The sequence below is a fragment of the Benincasa hispida genome, chromosome 3 (assembly GCF_027475165.1).
Source record: "Benincasa hispida cultivar pf3 chromosome 3, pf3_genome.v1.1, whole genome shotgun sequence".
NCBI lineage: Eukaryota > Viridiplantae > Streptophyta > Magnoliopsida > Cucurbitales > Cucurbitaceae > Benincasa > Benincasa hispida.
This window is the reverse complement of record NC_143480.1, coordinates 17,725,066-17,741,076: the sequence shown is the minus strand read 5'-3', so window position 1 is coordinate 17,741,076 and position 16,011 is coordinate 17,725,066. Positions and strand designations below refer to the sequence as shown.

At 34.9% G+C, this 16,011-nt stretch overlaps 3 protein-coding genes across 4 annotated transcripts; 2 read left to right on the top strand and 1 right to left on the bottom strand.

The window, feature by feature from the left end:
* On the bottom strand, nucleotides 1-3,571 carry LOC120072846 (transcription factor bHLH121). Its single transcript, XM_039025366.2, has 5 exons — nucleotides 3,051-3,571; nucleotides 1,997-2,118; nucleotides 1,223-1,350; nucleotides 673-1,140; nucleotides 1-596 (listed from the first exon to the last, which is right to left on the bottom strand). Exons 1-5 carry the CDS (start codon nucleotides 3,182-3,184, stop codon nucleotides 444-446), a joined length of 1,005 nt encoding a protein of 334 aa, XP_038881294.1. The 5' UTR covers nucleotides 3,185-3,571; the 3' UTR covers nucleotides 1-443.
* A 634-nt stretch (nucleotides 3,572-4,205) lies between these two features.
* On the top strand, nucleotides 4,206-13,845 carry LOC120072845 (endonuclease/exonuclease/phosphatase family protein). Of its 2 annotated transcripts, XR_016528666.1 has the most exons (11): nucleotides 4,206-4,623; nucleotides 4,698-4,809; nucleotides 5,065-5,283; nucleotides 5,536-5,621; nucleotides 5,746-5,861; nucleotides 5,992-6,072; nucleotides 6,551-6,751; nucleotides 7,934-8,085; nucleotides 11,168-11,865; nucleotides 12,316-12,507; nucleotides 13,428-13,845. XR_016528666.1 is itself a non-coding variant. In XM_039025365.2 (10 exons), the coding sequence occupies exons 1-10, from the start codon at nucleotides 4,516-4,518 to the stop codon at nucleotides 12,385-12,387; spliced, it is 1,845 nt and encodes a 614-aa protein (XP_038881293.1). In that variant the 5' UTR covers nucleotides 4,206-4,515; the 3' UTR covers nucleotides 12,388-13,845. The 2 variants fall into 2 exon arrangements, 1 of the variants encoding a protein (XP_038881293.1); XM_039025365.2 differs by having other exon boundaries at nucleotides 12,316-13,845.
* LOC120072847 (RING-H2 finger protein ATL65-like) lies at nucleotides 13,120-13,689 on the top strand. The gene has a single exon (XM_039025367.2). The coding sequence runs from the start codon at nucleotides 13,120-13,122 to the stop codon at nucleotides 13,687-13,689; it is 570 nt and encodes a 189-aa protein (XP_038881295.1).
* Nucleotides 13,846-16,011: the final 2,166 nt, after the last annotated feature.

Below are 16,011 nucleotides of genomic sequence, written 5' to 3'. Positions count from 1 at the left end.
TGGAAACGGAAACGGAAGCATTTTCCAGCTTCACTTAGAAAGCTTTTGGGCCTTTTCCATCATGAATGGCCTCTGCAATAGTCTCATAACAAGCAGTACAGGGGCACATGGACAATTATTTACAAGTAGATATTTCACTGAACCACTCCCTAAATGTAGGGTCTGCACCGGAAAAATGATGTCAATTTCAGCCTATAACAATATCATTTCGATATGGTAAGCTTCGTTAAATTAGACATCGATAACCGCCGCAATATCTCGCCCATCGATGGCCATAGTTAGGTAAGGCAAGAAGTTACGGAATGGGAAATGACTGCTCGCATCTTTTCATGCGGGAGCTAAAGCTAAAGCTTCGAACCTAAATTCCTCAACTCAATATTTGGTTGGAGAAGGAAGAAACAACCATGAATTTAATCACTTTAATGAGGATAGTAACCTTGAATTCAGTTGTTCTGTTTCGGGATGTCGCCAACGCTGTTAGAGGAGCTATCTTGAAGAACTTGGGATGAAGAAAACCTACTCGAAGAACTACAATCTGTTGCACTTTTTTCTTTCCTTTGCGACTGCTTACCTTTCTTACTTCCAGAGGATGCATCCTGAAAACATACTCGATTATGTTCTTATTTGATCTACAAATATTCATGTGGGGGGTTTTGAAAGCAATAAACTCACCTGCTGTGTCGAAGATCCAGGCATCTTAAGTTCAAGGTCCGTTGCTACATCGTTGGATTCGTCACATCTTTCTGCATTACTACACCTGTGCTGATCTGATGATTTACTTCTGGAATCTTGTTTGCTAGATATATGTGAATTGGAAGCATATTGGGCAGAGGGCTGATCAAGCGGATGATTGGCTGCAGCAGTATATGGGACAAATGTGGAACAGGGGTTGGGAATAGCACCGGGATTCTGATTTCCAAAGAAGGTGAAGGGCTGCAATGATGGATGCATGGGAATCGGTCCAGGGGGAACGGGAACGGGAACTGGGTAGGAATATGGGGGCCCCATGATCACCGCAGGATCCATTGTGGCCCAGGGAAACATGACCCTCAGTCTTTGTTGATACTGAGCATTTAGATTTTCAATATCTGATTTTAGTGAAGCCTTCTCTTCTCTAAGCTCATTCTTTTCCTGGGTTAGCTGTGGAATACCAGATGAGATGAGCACACAAAAGGCCCCGAACCTTAGAAATTGAAAAATTGTAAAAGAATTAGATATCAACCTCACGTGATTCTTCAGAAAGAGCTTCATAGTCAGCCTTTAATCTATTGACTTCAGCAGTTAAATCCTTCAGCATTTGGATAGTGTCTGTAAGGATGGTAGCCTTGTCATTTTTAGGCCTATCTGGATCTGCAATAAAATGAATAGCAACGATGTCATTTCAATCTAGATACAAAAAACCCAATACGAGCCAGTCAAACAAAATAACACAGCCAGAGAAGTCCGCAGCATTATGATAAACTATAAGTGAGGCCTACAGCCTAATATGATAATTATAAGAAAAGGGAACGCCCATACATGTATTAGTTATCATTATACTGCCAAATAGAATATAGAAATGTCAAATCAAATCAGTGAATTGCATCCCACAAAGAAGGACGTTGCCAAGAGGAGCTATATGAATCAGTTGAACGAAACTTGTACCCAGGAAACATTGAGCAAGAGCAAGAACTTTCTGGATGTTCAAAATCAATGCAAGTTCTCCTTGCACTAAAAATTCATTCTCGAGATCTTGTTAGGCTCTGCAGAACACTAGAGCCCGTTGTTCTAGGTTACTAGATGCAAATAAATATAAAGGGAATCACCCAACTAAAAGTGTGTTGAGAAGCACACAATGACATGCCTTCTGAGCGGCTAATTATCATACTATCTCAATTTACTAAAGGAAACAATAAGCCCTTTCTTGAGTAATCTTTAGGCGAAATTTTACTACAATAAAGAGGAAAGGAGGAAAAAAGAAGTCATAGGCTTCATATGACATACACTTTAACTTTACCTAATGTGTTTCCTAGCTCAAGAAAGTGTTCATTCAGTCTGTCTCTCCTCAATTTTTCACGATCTGCCTTTTGAATTTTTCTCACTGCTATTGGATCTTTTACTTCCGCATCTGTTCTTAACCTGAGGAATGCCCCCAAAAAAAAGGATGAAGAGTGAGTGAGATGAAAACCATGACTGAGACTTTAGAAAAGTGTCAAAATCCTACAACATGAAGAATGAGAGATGTCCATCAGCAAACCAATTGCTAACATGCTTGCAATTCATGTTCGTTCGATCAGTCCATGTCATTTACAAGGACTGCTTCCCTTTCCTCATTTAAATGAAACCCTTCCAAAACTATCCCTTAGTTAAATGTTGAAACAGTCAAGTTTCTGGATTCATATAGCTCATTTTGCTGGCCCAGTATCTTACTATCTTTTCAACTGACTAACATTTTTCTCCCTTTTTTTTTTAACTTATGTACTCACTTTATTTGTTTTACTTTGTAATCTACTTCAACTTTCGATAACTGCACACTTTTTTTTTTCTTGATGTTGTTTTTGAAACTTGGTAGATTCAAAAGTGTTTCTTAGAAAGGTGACAAAAAGGAAATAGTGACTCAATTCGCTTAGTTTATAGAAACAAATAAAAACTAAACGGGGCTTCTTAATGATAAATTCGAAGAATTGGAATGTCCAGCCAAGGTTGTTCTGTATCATTCCGTTCCTTAGAATTCATATTTTGAAACGCACCAATTGAATCGTGGGGTATCGTTCTCACTAATACAATACCACTGAAAAATATGAAAAGTGTCAAAATCAAACACCGTTATTCTTCAAGCAACAAGACGACAAACCGCTGAGAATTTCAACTGAGCTGGATTCAACAAGACTAGGTCAATAGAAAGAAAAACTCATCCTTACCCCAAGGAAGATCGACTATCAGAATTGCACAATACAAGATATGAAAACAAGCATTTAACTCAACCTATAAAACCATCCAAAACACTTAATTCCGGATTCAAAACAACACATAAGCTTGATACTAATCAAAATCCACAATCCAGCACAAACCTGGATTCAGTAAGCTGGTTGTTATGGTGGCGAGTCGAGGACGCAGCGAGAGGCTGAGGCTGAAGAGACGAGGAAGGAACTAAATCAGCTGGTATAATAGATTGAGAGAAATCTCCCGTCTTCCACTGTTCCATAAGGATCCCAAAAGGGTCTTTAAACAGAGTAAATCTCAGAATTGAATTCCTCTGAATCCTCCTCCAACAGAGAAAGAGGAAGATAAAGGAAAATCTGGAAAACGAAAGGGTTGAAGGCAATCTGGGATGAAAATTCAGCGCCGGAAAGATGAAATTGAGAGGTAAAGGAAAGGGGGAAAGAGGAAGAGAAATGCGCTTACGCTAACACCTCCACTATAATACGAAACGATACCACAAAATCCAGCATCAGATCGTGCACTCCACGAGCCACGACCACGAGGATGCCCCGCGCCCCAACCAATCTAGATTATAACAAAAGGGAGTTTTTCAGTGCTCCCGTTACTACTCAAATCATTTACCTTTTTCTTTTCTTTTCTTTTTTCTTTTTTTTCTTCTAATTATGAGTATTATTATTTATGTAAATTTAGTCAACTTTCTTTAAAAAAAAAAAAATGTTTAGTCAATATTCAAAGTTCGTGTCTTCCACCTTACACGCCCAAAGTTGATATCAAGGGTGTGTTTGGGTTTATTTGAAAAAAAAAAAAAAAATTAAAAAATTCATTTTTATTTAAACACTTTTGATAAAAATTTATTAAAATATATTTAAAAATTTATTTTGAATAATTGTCCGATATCTTCGATGGCTTATTTTTTAAATTAAACACATAAAAATATATTCTAAACACTCTATATTAATAGATTTATGAAATTTTAATTTTACTCTAATTGATCTTTGAAAGATATAGAAAATCAACTAATACAGTTTTTTAATAAAATCCTAAACTGTTAAATTCTAAAAAAATATGTTGATTAAGAGGATGGCTTATTAAACATAAAATTTAAAAATTTATGTTCAACTTTAATAAGGTATGTACTAAAAATTGGGTTCTTAAAAGTAATTTTTGAAATGTTCATGAAAATTAAGCATACTCTATGTCAAATGAGAATAGAAAATTTGAATTAGATCAAGTGTATACTAACATATTCTTTTACCAGTTGAAGTTGAGTTATATTTTTGTTTGTTTTTCTTTATTCTCGGAAGAAAGAAAAGGAAATTATATTTTTGGCATTAATCATAACGTTTTTATAATTAAAAAGAGAAAAATGGACCCCAAGAAGGACAGAATCCTCGCCGCGAGAACGTTACGCGCCACGACGCAAGCCGACGTTTCCTCCTACCAACGTCGTTTTTCCATCTTCCGGTGGTCGGTTGTTCGCCGGCGCTGCAGCCGCAGACTGTTTGCCTAGCTTTTCAGGACAAATCATTATCCATCTCTGTTCAGAGAGAGGAAGATAGTTTACATTGAAATGAAAAAGCAACGAATTACAAGATGAAGATAGTTACTTACAACGTGAATGGTCTTAGGCCACGCATCGCACAGTTTGGTTCACTTCTTAAACTGCTCGATTCCTTCGATGCCGATATCATTTGCATTCAGGTCTGTTGTCCTGTCATCTTTGATTAAGTACTGTCAGTCTGGTTCAGTTTTCGTGATTTATTTATCCAATTTAGGAAACGAAACTAAGAAGGCAGGAATTGAGAGCGGATTTAATCATTGCTGATGGTTACGAATCATTTGTTTCTTGCACTCGTACCTCTGAGAAAGGTCGAACAGGCTACTCAGGTTAGCGAGTCTTTTCTGTTGAACCGCCTCAATTAGGCGTACTATGAGTTTGTTGTAACTCGATGAAATTTTGTTTATCCGATTCCTAATCTTGAGAGTTGGTTTATTGTTCAAATTGACTATCCTTTGACTATGCCTTGATTCTCTTAGATATGAAATTGAATTTAAATGTCAGTTATCTTTAGTCATCGGGCATCCTAGTGTAGATGAAAGGTTAGCCGTGTTAGGATTAGCTTATTTGCTGAAGTTCTGCAGGGGTTGCTACGTTTTGCCGTGTTAAGTCAGCATTTTCGAGTAATGAAGTAGCATTGCCAGTTCGGGCGGAGGAAGGCTTCACAGGTCTTCTAGAAAGCTCGCAGGATGGAAAAGGCACGATGGCTGTAGTTGCAGAAGGGATTGAGGAATTTTCGAAAGAGGAGCTCCTTAAATTAGACAGTGAAGGGCGCTGTATTGTCACAGATCATGGTCATTTTGGTAAGTTAATAGACTATGGTTTACTGGTCTATAAGTTTGTCATCCAAGTAGTACCTTATTGTATCGAGTGAACTTTAGTGAAACACGATTTAGGTTGCATCATTGAGTCCGCTCGTTCTTCAAGAATGCGCATGCCGACTTTTTTCTTGTGCTCACACTTCTGAAAATGCTAACAGTCTGAGTTGTTTTTTTCCCTGCTTTCCCTTTCTTTCCTAAATATGTATTTTGATGGAATTGGATTTTACTGGTTAGTTCTCTTCAACATTTATGGGCCTCGAGCTGAAAGTGATGATTCAGAAAGGGTTCTATTCAAGTTAAAATTTTTCAATGTGCTACAGGTGATTATCTTTCTGCTGTACCCTAGATGTGATATATATGAGCGTTATATAATTTTCAGGCAGCATGCATATAGAGTTTTAGTTTTTTTTACCCTTTCACTAATCTTGGATATTTCACTTGTAGAAAAGATGGGAGCATCTTCTGCATCTAGGAAAAAGGATATTTGTCGTTGGTGATCTTAACATTGCACCTACTTCAATGGATCGCTGTGATGCAGGACCAGATTTTGAGAATAATGAGTAAGAATATCTGATTTTCTAAATGTCGGCGATCTTATTCTCTTGCCTAATTTTACTTCTCTTTAACTCTTAAGCACTATAATTTGGTATGTCAACTTTATTGTGGAACATATCTGGTCTGTCTTTTAAGGTTTCGGAGATGGCTGAGATCTTTACTGGTGGCATATGGTGGCCATTTCATTGACATTTTCAGAGCAAAACATCCTGATCGGTAGGGTTGTCTTTTGGATTTGAAGTTTATGATTCCTCTTATACTGTAGGAATATGTTTATTGCCATCAATAAAATGAAAATAATTGATTCTTTCTAGTTAGGTCTGTTTGTGGTATTAGCTATTGAGATGGAATTGTTGTTTGATAATGTTATACTGCCCACCAATACAGGCATTTTGAATGAGTGACATAATAGATGATACCGTTGTGCACTTGTGCTATTATCATCGTGTCTCAAGTACCAGGGGTGGTCATTTCAATTTTGGATATTGTGATGTCTGTTAACACTTCGTTCAATTGCAGTTAATATTGTAGCATGTTGTATATGCTATCTACCTCCTTTCATCACCACCTTTCAATCTGCTCCTGTTCCTTGGTTTATGGACAGACTGGAAACAACATTTTTTACTGTGTAAATAGATTTGAGACTAATTCACTTACAATCAAATTTAGTAGTCTAATAGTTTTGTTTTTGCAGAAGAGATGCATATACATGCTGGCCTCAAAGTACAGGTGCCGAGGTATTCAATTATGGGACGAGGATCGACCATATATTGTGTGCAGGACCATGCCTACATCATGACAGCAACCTGCCAGGCCATAATATTGTAGCTTGTCATATTATGGAATGTGACATACTGTCACAGTACAAACGCTGGAAAGATGGAAATTCTTTTAGGTACACAATTAAATCAAATTGGATGTCAGGTGTTTTTTTTTCTTCACAAAATGAATGATAAAATTGATTATGAAGTCTTGGGATTACTATAGTATTATATGTAGTCACACATTTCAGCTATTTATTTTTTTGTTTGTTTGTTCACGAATTTCATCTATTGGATTCTTCTTTTTAATGTTTGATCCTGAATTTATTCTGAGAATCAATTATTTGGTTATATTTATAGCGGGTCATAATATCTCTGCTTAAAAACTTTCTTCAATTTATTTAGCCATTCTCAATGTGAAATATTGGGTCAGGGTGTCATCCAAATCCTGCTATAACATATAATACTTAAAATGATTTTAATAATAGTGTTACAGTTTTGTTGGTGTCATCATAGTATCATTAGCGAATTTCAATTTAAGACAGTTCAAGATATAATAGAGTTGTGGTAAAAAATTTTGGGAAACAGGGATATAATGGAGTTCAAGACATCTTTTCTTATGGGGTGATTACAAATTCAACCGAGAAGCTTGGATGTGTTAGGGGGTGGACAATATAGGATAAGAACTAGGGCTGGAATAAATTCTAGTGTGATTCCTTTCCTCATCGAGTTAGGTTTATATTTCTTTAAGTACGATTTCTGTAAGAATTTTCCAGCAGATTAAAACCAGGTTTTATTAGCTTTGCACAATATGACTAGGTTTATGACTCAAGTCCAAGATCCTAAATAGATTCACAAGATGCTACATTTTCTCTCTTATTTTGTTCTTTTCTGCCTGAATGATTCTGATTTTAGATACAACAGCCACCGGAACTTTCTAAAAGCTCCAGATGCTTAGACTTAACCTTGAAAAGTATTTGCATAAAATTCATAAATGCTATCCTAGACCATGTTAGTCCCTGATGATTGCTTTCAATTGAACTGTAAAAGTTTAAGCACGACCGTTTGTTAAGGTGAAGAACAATGACAATGATAATGAAATATGGCGATGATCTCAACTTCATAAAACCAAGTGCTCTGACTGTTGCTTGATGCGAAACAGGTCTTACTTCTTGCAGATGGATAACATAAATTATTTGTAGTTTCTTTTAGAAAGCTCTTTAAAAATATTCAAATTACTGCTTATGAAGTTATACGCACTGTATTTCATTTCATGTGAAGGAGGGTCCTGCAATATCACTCTGTCTGTTATATAGGTGGAAGGGAGAGCGGACTGTTAAACTAGAAGGTTCTGATCATGCACCGGTTTATGCAAGTCTACTGGAAATCCCTGATACTCCTCAACATAGTACTCCATCTTTATCTGCAAGATACAATCCCAAGATTCACGGGCTTCAGCAAACTCTTGGTAGGAAAGATTTCCTCATATTTGCTTGGTCGCTTTGTTCAGTATTGAAAAATATTTGTATGCAATGTTATATACGTGTAGGAATTGCACTTTCTCTTGACTGCACTTTTTGCACTGATGCATTATATTTACATTTTGCATGTGTATTGACATGCTTTCATCAATGATATAGCTTATTTATGTGATTATATAGATAATTTTCTTCCAAAAAGTAATGGAAGGAAAATTTATTGTGTACAACGAGTGGTTTACATTCGTTCGATATTAGAAAATCACAACTTGAAATCCATCCCTGTAGAAACTTGAACGTAGAAAAATGTGTATGATGGATCCAAAATTATATATGTAATGATTAGGCAAAATAGCCCTGGGAGTTCGAGGTCTCCCCCTTTTTCAAGTTGCTCAAAATGAGCTACAAAACATGAAATGCCAAAAGATGAAAAATAAACTCCCACCCTCAGCCTCTTAAGGCTTCTTCTCTAGCCAACTGAATCTCACTATGGCCCCACCCAATCACCCATGAGTAACAACTCTCATTCCTCACCAATTACATCATTTTCCCCATCATGTTTCTCCCTCCTATTGTTTTTGGGTATAGACCTTAGTAAATCGGGGTCTATTAGCATATCATTTGATGTAGCCTAAAGGAGATAAAAGGAGAATTCTCTCTAAGAATCAAATCAAGAAATTTTTTATTAATGAGAATGTATCCTAATACAAGGAGACTCTTTCTATTTGTAGAGAATTATAAGAGTCCCAAAAGGACAACTTAAAGAGATTAAAACTAAATTAGTAATTAAAATATAATTAATTAAAGATTAACCAAGATTAACTTGATTTTATCAAAATATCCTTATTCTATTACATCATATTCTATCTCTCCCAAAAGAAACTCGTCCTTTGAGTTTTAAAACGGAAATGAAGATAAAAATAAAAAAGTAAGCCACTCAAAAAGAAACACCTTGGAACAACCAATATCAATAACATCTAAATTTCTTGAGCTCAATTAATAGGTGAAATATTTATCTTTTCCCTGCAAATCCAATTAATAGATAGTATATTTATCTTTTCCCTGTAAATTCTTTGTAAGATCTCCAACAATAATCTTCCGGTGATATGATCCTCAATTGGTGAAAATAAATCCTTTGATAATGTGAAATCCTTATAAAAAATTTGAAAATTGTTTATCTTTAGGCGTGGGCAGAAAATGGAAGATGCAAATTCTTTATGTAATTCTTTTGGTATGCTTTGGCGACACGTGCAGGTTGGGTCAACTGGGTAATGGGTCAAATCTTTTGAATCGTGTCATACAACAGATAGGTCAATCTCATCTTCTTCCTCACATGAGTCACCTTTGCAACTTTCAATTCGACCTCTTGTATGTTGTCATCTATTCCACTCGAAAACCCAATTTTTTAAAATTTCGAACATATCATCTTCCACGTTGTTTCGTGGTCGGCTGCAATTAGGGTTTCAAACCTTTTCGAATTAGGACGGCCATGACTATTGTTTTCTTCTGCTTCTGTCGTGTCTTTGCTTTCAACGTCCCCACCATCAATTTCATTAATCGACCATTCCTCCTCGTTCGGTTCATGTTGTGCAATCTTAGAGTTAATCTCATTGATTTTTTTAACCTTGTTGTCAACAATTTCTTCAATTTTCTTTTTGTATGGTTGGTCTTCATTTTTGCAATGGATTTCTTTTCCATTCGTTTGTTGCCCGATTTCACAGCCCCATTGGATGGATTCTTGATTTTCTTGCATTAATTATCTTTTAAGTTCTTGCAAATGTTCATAAAGGTGCTCCACGTTTTGAGTCATCTCTCCCAACAAACGTTGGATTTTCTTGGTTCCCTTCTTTATTTCCTTCAATACTTGGGATTGATGTACAAATTGGGTGTTCTTGAATAAGTTTCTTCATCAAAATTGTTGTAGGACCAATTCTTGAATTTTCTCGAACTATGTTTTGAACTTTCTTGGCCATTCTTCGTAGCATGAATAGTAATTCCTATCTCAAAATGCATTAGATCTTCTATAAAATTCCATTCTTAGATGATTCTTCAAGCTTCTTCTCAATTTTCTTGAATTTAAAGGGTTCCCCCTAGTTAGGTGTGTGTTGTTTGGTAACAAGCACAACTCACGACGCTCCCTCTTGCAATCGGCGTCACCAAGAGTTTCCCGGACTTCCACCGGCGGCAATTAGTTTGGCCCAGATTGGCCGCTCTGACCAATTTGATGTAGCCTAAAGGAGATAAAAGGAGAATTCTCTCCTAGAATCAAATCAAGAGTCTTAATTAATGAGAATGTGTTCTAATACAAGGAGGCTCTCTCTATTTATAGACAATTACAAGAGTCCCAAAAGGATAACTAAAAGAGATTAAAACTAAATTAGTAATTAAAATGTAATTAATCAAGGATTAACCAAGATTAACTTGATTTTATCAAAATATCCCTATCCTATTACATCACTATTGAACATATCTATAAAACCTCTTCATTTTCTTTTAAATTGTTAAGGAAATACTATAATATGAGAAGTGGTTTCAGTGTAATTCTTCTCAATTTTAAAGTTCGACATAGAGCTTATAGTTTATTGCACTGCCAACTTCTCTGTTAGGCTTCCGGTTAAGAAAGTTTATTCTAGGAGGGGCAAGAAATGTATTTCACCCCAGACAGCCGTGGTTCAGCTATGTAGCAATGTTGGTTGAGAGGGAATGTCGTTATATTGTTGGGAATGGGTGTAAGGGGTCGTTATCTGGAATTAGTGGGAAAAGGATTGTGATAGTCTTTTGGGAGCAATGCCAGCCCTCTTGAATTGGCTGGGGTTATCTTTATTCTTCTCATTATCTTTAATTTTGTTCTAGGGAAGGATAGTCTGTAAGTCCGTTTGGAACTTGTGATCGTTGCTGTAATTTTGGAATTATCATAGTAAGGAGCATCCTTACGTGCATAATTGAATCATGTGTTTTAATCCTTGCGTGCATAACTGAATCATATGTTTTAATTGGAAGTCTGATTTGTAAGCTGTCTTCTTGCTTTGTATATTCTCATCTTGAGTCTACTGTGACCATAAACATATGCAGTGTCGATGCTTCTGAAAAGACAAGCTGCTGAAGATTCAGCACCGTGCAAAATATCAAATTCATTTTCACGTGGGAACATCATCTTAGGGAATTGTTCTCAGGGACTTAATGGATCATTTGATAATCGTGACCAATCAGGCTTTCTTCCTAATGAATCTTGCTCATCGACAAACCTAGAAGCAGAAGATTCTCTATTAAAAACAGAAGACTGTTCTGGTGGAAGTTATGCCGAGGAGGCTGCATGCAACACCTTAATTACGCATGAGTTTCTACATACGAAAGCATTACCTGAGAATGAAACTAGGAAAAGAGTTAGAAGGTGTTCCCAGATGTCATTAAAGTCGTTCTTCCAGAAAAATTCAGTTGTTAGCAACAATAATGACAGCTCTAATGCAGATTCTTCAATTAACAAAGCAGATACCTCCGAATCTAATCCTATTGAAATTCCTAGATCAAATACTCAAATTAGTGATTCAGGCCAACATTTAGAACCATGTGAGGGTCAGTCTCAGATTAATGCCTCTTCTGTAGAGAAAGAAAAGAGTGATGTTGCCTTGTTGGAGTGGCGGAGGATACAGCAGGTTATGCAGAATAGCATACCTCTTTGCAAGGGCCATAAGGAGACTTGTGTTGCTCGAGTAGTTAAGAAACAAGGTCCTAATAATGGGCGCAGATTTTATGTTTGTGCTCGTGCGGAGGTAACCCTATTATTTTCTCGGTTATGCATTTAAAGTGTTGATGAGAAGATAAATTTACCATAACAATTCAGTTTAAGATTTTTGGTTAAATAGTGCTTTAGCGTGGTATCAAAAGCAGAAAGTCCTATTTTCTAACCTAACCACGAGTTGAGCTTCTTACAGATTACAAATCCACAAGTGAGGAGTTGTATTCAAGTATTAATAAAGATTGAATTTATAACTTGAGCTTTTGTGCATTCCCTGGTGATTTAACTCATTTAATTTTTATTGATACATGTCTTGTAGTCAAGTATTGATGAGGATTGAATTTATAATAATTCATTAACTTGAGCCTGTTGGACGTTCCCTGGTGATTTAACTCATTTAATTGTTATTGGTACATGTCTTGTAGCCAAAGTCGTAGTTGACTTAAACACCTTTGCTAACTGAAAATTTCTTTTACTTCACCAGGGTCCCGCATCTAATCCTGAAGCAAATTGTGGTTACTTTAAATGGGCGGCTTCCAAATCTCGGCATAAATGAGGATGGTAATTGCTGGTGTCATAATACATAGTTGGCCAAATTCATTCCTTATCTTCCGCTTTCCACCAGCATTCAATTCTGTGTCTCTGGATGGGTGCTGACTCGCTGACCATCAACTCTGTAAGAGTTATTGCCTTTTCCCTCTCACTTTTAGCGCCTGTATATATGAAATCCAATCATTTAGCTAGTTGGAATCAACTCCATTTAGTAACGTCACATGCATATAAAATTATCATTTATTTTTCTTAATGGCAAAATGAATGAGAAACCACTTTGTTTTTTTTTTAAAACATACGCACACCAAACCAACTTTTTGCTCAGATGGAAAAGAAAGATCACCTGAATCGTGATCCAACTAACCTGGCTTCGGAATGGTTGGTTAAAAAACGGTGATTTAACTTATCTGCAATTAGCTTAGTGATGATTATTTGTAATATGGGATCCTTCCCAAGCTCTTCGAACAAAGTTGCAGGATAGTTTGCTGATAAAAAGTGTCAAGGAAAGCTAAAAAGGTATGACAACGAACTGCTGTTTCACCATTAACCATATTGCTGAGCTTCATTTTTTAACATAATAATCCAAGCATGATTAACGACCCTTCAATGCTCTGATATTTCTTTTTATTTGCTTGTACACTTGCTGCACTAAACTAGGAACCTTTTATATATTCTGTTCAAAACCTAACTGAAGAGAAAACCTTCAAACATTCCTCCTTCCCCTCTTCACCCAACCATGAATTCAGTGGACTATCTCGGTTACAGTTACAGACGCCTGCTTAAAGATTCCTTATTCGAACATCCATTTGGAAATCGAGAAAGAATTGTTACCATATGTGCAACATCTGTCATTGCAGCTATGTTTGTAATCTCTTTGTTCATCTCCCTCTTCACCTGCTTTCGGCATCAACTGAACTCTCCTTCCTCTAAACCTCCCCCATCCACAAGTAGCAGCCAACTCACTACCATGCCTGTATATATCTATGGCGATGTGTCTTCAAGTCCTTCATCGTCTTACTGTTTTACGTCATCGTTTGAGCCCAGGAACTGTGTCATATGTTTGGCGGAGTTCAAGCATGGAGACGAGCTTCGTGTTCTGCCTAACTGCAAGCATGCATTTCATAAAGGTTGCATTGATCAGTGGCTTCTGTTGAGGTCGTTGCTTTGCCCGCTTTGCCGAGACCATACGACCGAGGAGATTGGAACAATGAGGAGACCCATTTGTTCGAATTATTGGGCCCGAAATCCGGCCTTCATATTGGCCTTTGGCCTTGGTAGTAATGTCCCATTGCCCTCTCAATTGTAATTTGGATATTGGGTAATTGCAAAACTAGCCTAATTTATCTAAACAAGAATAGCAGCTAAAAAGGTTACAACTACAAGAACTCAAAACATACAATTTAATTGATATATGGGTTAGTAAGTATTTAGAATAATTATAGTTAATTGATTTAGAATTTAATCGCTGTTATACTAAGAATATAGTCAATTGATTTTTAGGTTAATCACTGATATGTTAATATTAAGACTGCTTTTCTCCAAAAAAGAAAAAACTAATATCGAGGTTAATTAGGAGTATTATTATATCGATTTTTTTTTATTTTCACGAAATTGCTATATTTATGAATTGTCGGTACGTAAATATTTACATTAATTAAGCAGTATTTGCTGATATTTATTCTCTTTTTCGTTTTTTCTTTAAAAAAAAAGACAGAAATCTGAATATAGATTAATTTAATATTATAATTACTCAATAATTATTTATCTAAACTATGTATAAAATGAATTAGTGGGTCGACTTTGAAGAAAATTAGTGTACTTTCTTTCCCTTAAGGGAAGACTTGAGATTATTACAGGGTGAAAATCCCTATTTATAATTATTATGCTTTTGTTTTTTATAATTATTCTTATGCTTAAGTGGTAAAACAGAGTGATTTTAGAAACAATTTGCAAAAAAAAATAAGTTGTGCAAATTTAGTTTTTACAAAAGATTGAACTATAAATACAAAAATATATAGATATTTTAGTTCAGTCTTTTCTAAAGACTGAAAAGTGAAAACACTATTTTTTTTTTTTCCTTTTAGTTGACGAGACAAATAACAAATTAGCAAATATTTTTAAAATATCCCTACACACTAAAATTGATAAAACCAAACATTACCAACTAAAATAAATCCAAAAAAATGCAAATACACTGTACTATTATGTTAATATTCTATATTGTTGCATTACACTAAATCGAATGTTGTTAAACACCCCTTTCTCGATAGCAGCTAAAACTTCTATCAAACTCCAAAACAGTCCCTAATTTAATTGAAGTCAACTCTATCACAGAAAACTAAAATTTTAACAATAACTCACAAAACAACTCTGATACTCACTTAAATATTGTTGGCCGATTACTCTGACGACCACACAACGATAATAGCGATGGTATATGGTAAATAGTAGTGAAAAAGATATAAAAAAAAAAAAGAGAGAATGAACAAAAGAGGAAGATTCATGACAGTTATCTACGCTACTTTTTACTATGGAGGTAGTCTTGACACAAACGGGAGCATCAGGCAGTCGATGAATATCCCCGAAATGGCTTAAGTTCGCAGAGGAAGAGAAGGGGCAGCTTTGTGCGGCACAGTAGAAACTTAGGTTTCTTTATTTCCCTTTAATTTCCTTTTTAAAATCTTGTTTTAAATTACAAAATCTTAATTAAATATAATTTTTTAAATATATATCTTGGGGCAGTAACCTAAAACTTAAGCTTTTTTTTTTAATGTTATTTTAACTCAACTTTTATATATATGTGAAAATTTTCTTTTCCATCTTAAATTCCAAATATCTGGATATATTTTTTATATCTCTTATAAAATAATTATCTTCTCTATTAAATTTAAGTTTCACTCTAAAAATTCGAAAACAAAAAAAAATACATTAAGTTTCCAAAATTACGAAACTTACATTCAAAATTTTGAAAATAAAAATATTTTAATTTAGTCTATTGTAAATCTAATTTATTAGATCGTAAATATCCATTAAACCCAAATTAAGTTAAAATTTGATTTTATCCAACTCATGACTTATAAAACAAGTTACAAAGACAACATCCATAATTAAAATTTGAATGGATAGAAAATAACTAACCAACTTTATATTACAATTACATTGTATGAGTAAATATATATTAATTAAATTTCATAGCTTTTTCTATTTATAGTCTAATTTTCTTTAGAATTAAATAATTTTTCTAATTTTATGTTAAAAATTAAATGTTTTTTTTTTTTTTTACAAAATTTAGAATTTAACATATTTATAAATTTAAAAGACATTTGAATCACTTAGATATAATCCTAAAATTTTAAATATAAAATATGAAATTGAACTAAATGTCTTTCCAAGAAGATGTTCTAAACGTTGTTCGTTCAAAAAAATAGATCAATTGTAAATTTGTATTTTGAGAAAAAATAGACCAAGTGCCACAAAAAAATGAAACTCGGTGTGACAGTTCACACAATGCTCAAATCAAACATTTGTACACTACCTTAGCTTAGCTTGAACTACTATTTTTTCCAAAATTGTAAATTTATCATTGATCTAATTTTTTTTGGCACGAACAACATACATTACATCTTCT